The sequence below is a fragment of the Uloborus diversus genome, chromosome 2 (genome assembly GCF_026930045.1).
Source record: "Uloborus diversus isolate 005 chromosome 2, Udiv.v.3.1, whole genome shotgun sequence".
NCBI lineage: Eukaryota > Metazoa > Arthropoda > Arachnida > Araneae > Uloboridae > Uloborus > Uloborus diversus.
In genome coordinates, this window is record NC_072732.1 from 57378307 (window position 1) to 57380080 (window position 1774).

General features: G+C 30.5%; 1 protein-coding gene across 1 annotated transcript in view; it reads left to right on the forward strand.

The window, feature by feature from the left end:
* The first annotated feature begins 1308 nt into the window (after positions 1 to 1308).
* Positions 1309 to 1774, forward strand: part of LOC129216329 (lipase maturation factor 2-like) — a 43837-nt gene continuing 43371 nt past the window's right edge. Inside the window, exon 1 of the mRNA XM_054850539.1 lies at positions 1309 to 1313. Within this exon, the coding sequence (XP_054706514.1) occupies positions 1309 to 1313 (5 nt within the window). The remainder of the gene's footprint in view (positions 1314 to 1774) is intronic.

A 1774-nucleotide genomic window follows, 5' to 3' on the forward strand; every position in this document is an offset into this window, starting at 1 on the left:
TGTGCCATTGAACTTGGGGGGGAGCACCCCTGTTTTATGAGCAACAAACAGGGGAAATATGTGAAGCTAAAAGATGCATGATTTTTTTACAGGCCGAAGTCTAAAAGCGCTTTGAGTTCAATGGATTGGAGGGTTAGAAGGCAATAATTGAAAAAGTTTAGGTTTCATAAGGTTTTAGTTCAGATTATTTTAGCAATTAACTTTATTTTTGTGATACAGATGACACAATTGTTAATTTTGCAGTTCTTTCACTTGATGTAAGGCAGTGGCTCCTCGCTATTGAAAATAAGATATGCTACATTTACATTAATTGTTTATTACAGTGATTTGCTTCACTTGTGTCAGTACATTAGGGTAGTTCAAAAATACACTTTAAAAAAAAAGGTTTCTCCTAGAAAACAGGACACCACTCAATGTTTTTAGACTTGTGGATAGTAAAATACTGGAAGAATTTTAACTTCCTATTCCAACTGAAAGAGGGTGCTCGACCCCCTCCCTCAAAACTTCATAAGTATGAGGAGGGGGTTAAAAAAATACATTGAACTGAAAAAACAATGTTACATACTATAATCTACACGAGTTGTATGCATATTCATTGCAATAAAATAATTACTTACATAAAAAAACAGCTGGGGAAATTAAATGTTTCTAAATTTGTGACTTTTTCTATGCTAGAGCTAATGTTAAATTAAGGGGTCATTGAGCACCCTCTTAAAATTTGAGTAAGAAGCTAAAATTTTTACAGCATAATATTATTAGTAAGTCTAAAAAAAAATAAGGGGTGTCTTGGACTCGAGCTGAGAGGAAACAAAAAAATGAACCACCATTAGTACATATTTTTGATTATTTCAGCTTGAGTAAATTAAATTTGGTAACCATTGTTTGTAAAGTTTGAAAATGAGGTAAGTTTTATCAAAATTTGAAATGTATATATTAATGTTGCAAAATGAAGGTGGAGATCGATAACCTGGAATTTTTCTCAAAACCACCTGGAAATGTCAGGGAATTTCATTCTTGAACTTCCGTGGCAACCCTGTGGAAAGCAGTAACAGCGAAAACAATATACTGGTATAAATTGAGATACTTTTCTTGGCTTATTTCAAAATATTACCTCTTTTTTTAAATAATTTTATAATGTTTCTTGCAAAGGACATTTATTGTGATAATAGAGTTTAAGAAAAAATATACTAATGTTCAATTTTAGCTAGTTTAGCATAATAATCAAATTTTGTTAATTTATTTTCTTTGTGTATTATTTCTTTGTGCATAAAATCAGTTTAACAGTTTAAGTTCTGAAAAATTTTTTTAATGAGGTAAACCATTTTACATAATAAATTATTTGAACTTTTGGGGTAGTTGTCTAAATCTAAGAAAGCATTGTCTGTTTAAGAGGCACCTCTCTACTCAGATTTAATAAAAAAGACTTAAAGTTTAACATAGCTCTGTGTACTTGAACAAATCAGCTTCATAAAAGAAATAACCATTCACATATATTTAAGTTATATGCAACGTTACAACAAATACAATATGTGTTTTGTGTACTTTACAAAACAAACCCTTTTCATGCAGAAACCTTCCTTGAAAACATCTTAAATGCTCTTGATTTTTAAGTAAGAACCCTTAGCATTAAAAGTAATAATCTAATAAATTTGCAGTGGAAGAAAGAGAAGAACACACTTAATTTTATGTAGATATTTTAGAAGAATAACCCGAAAAACAACACTCTGGCTTTGCTTTTGCTTGCTACTTCTAACAATGTTGCTTCAAGCTACAC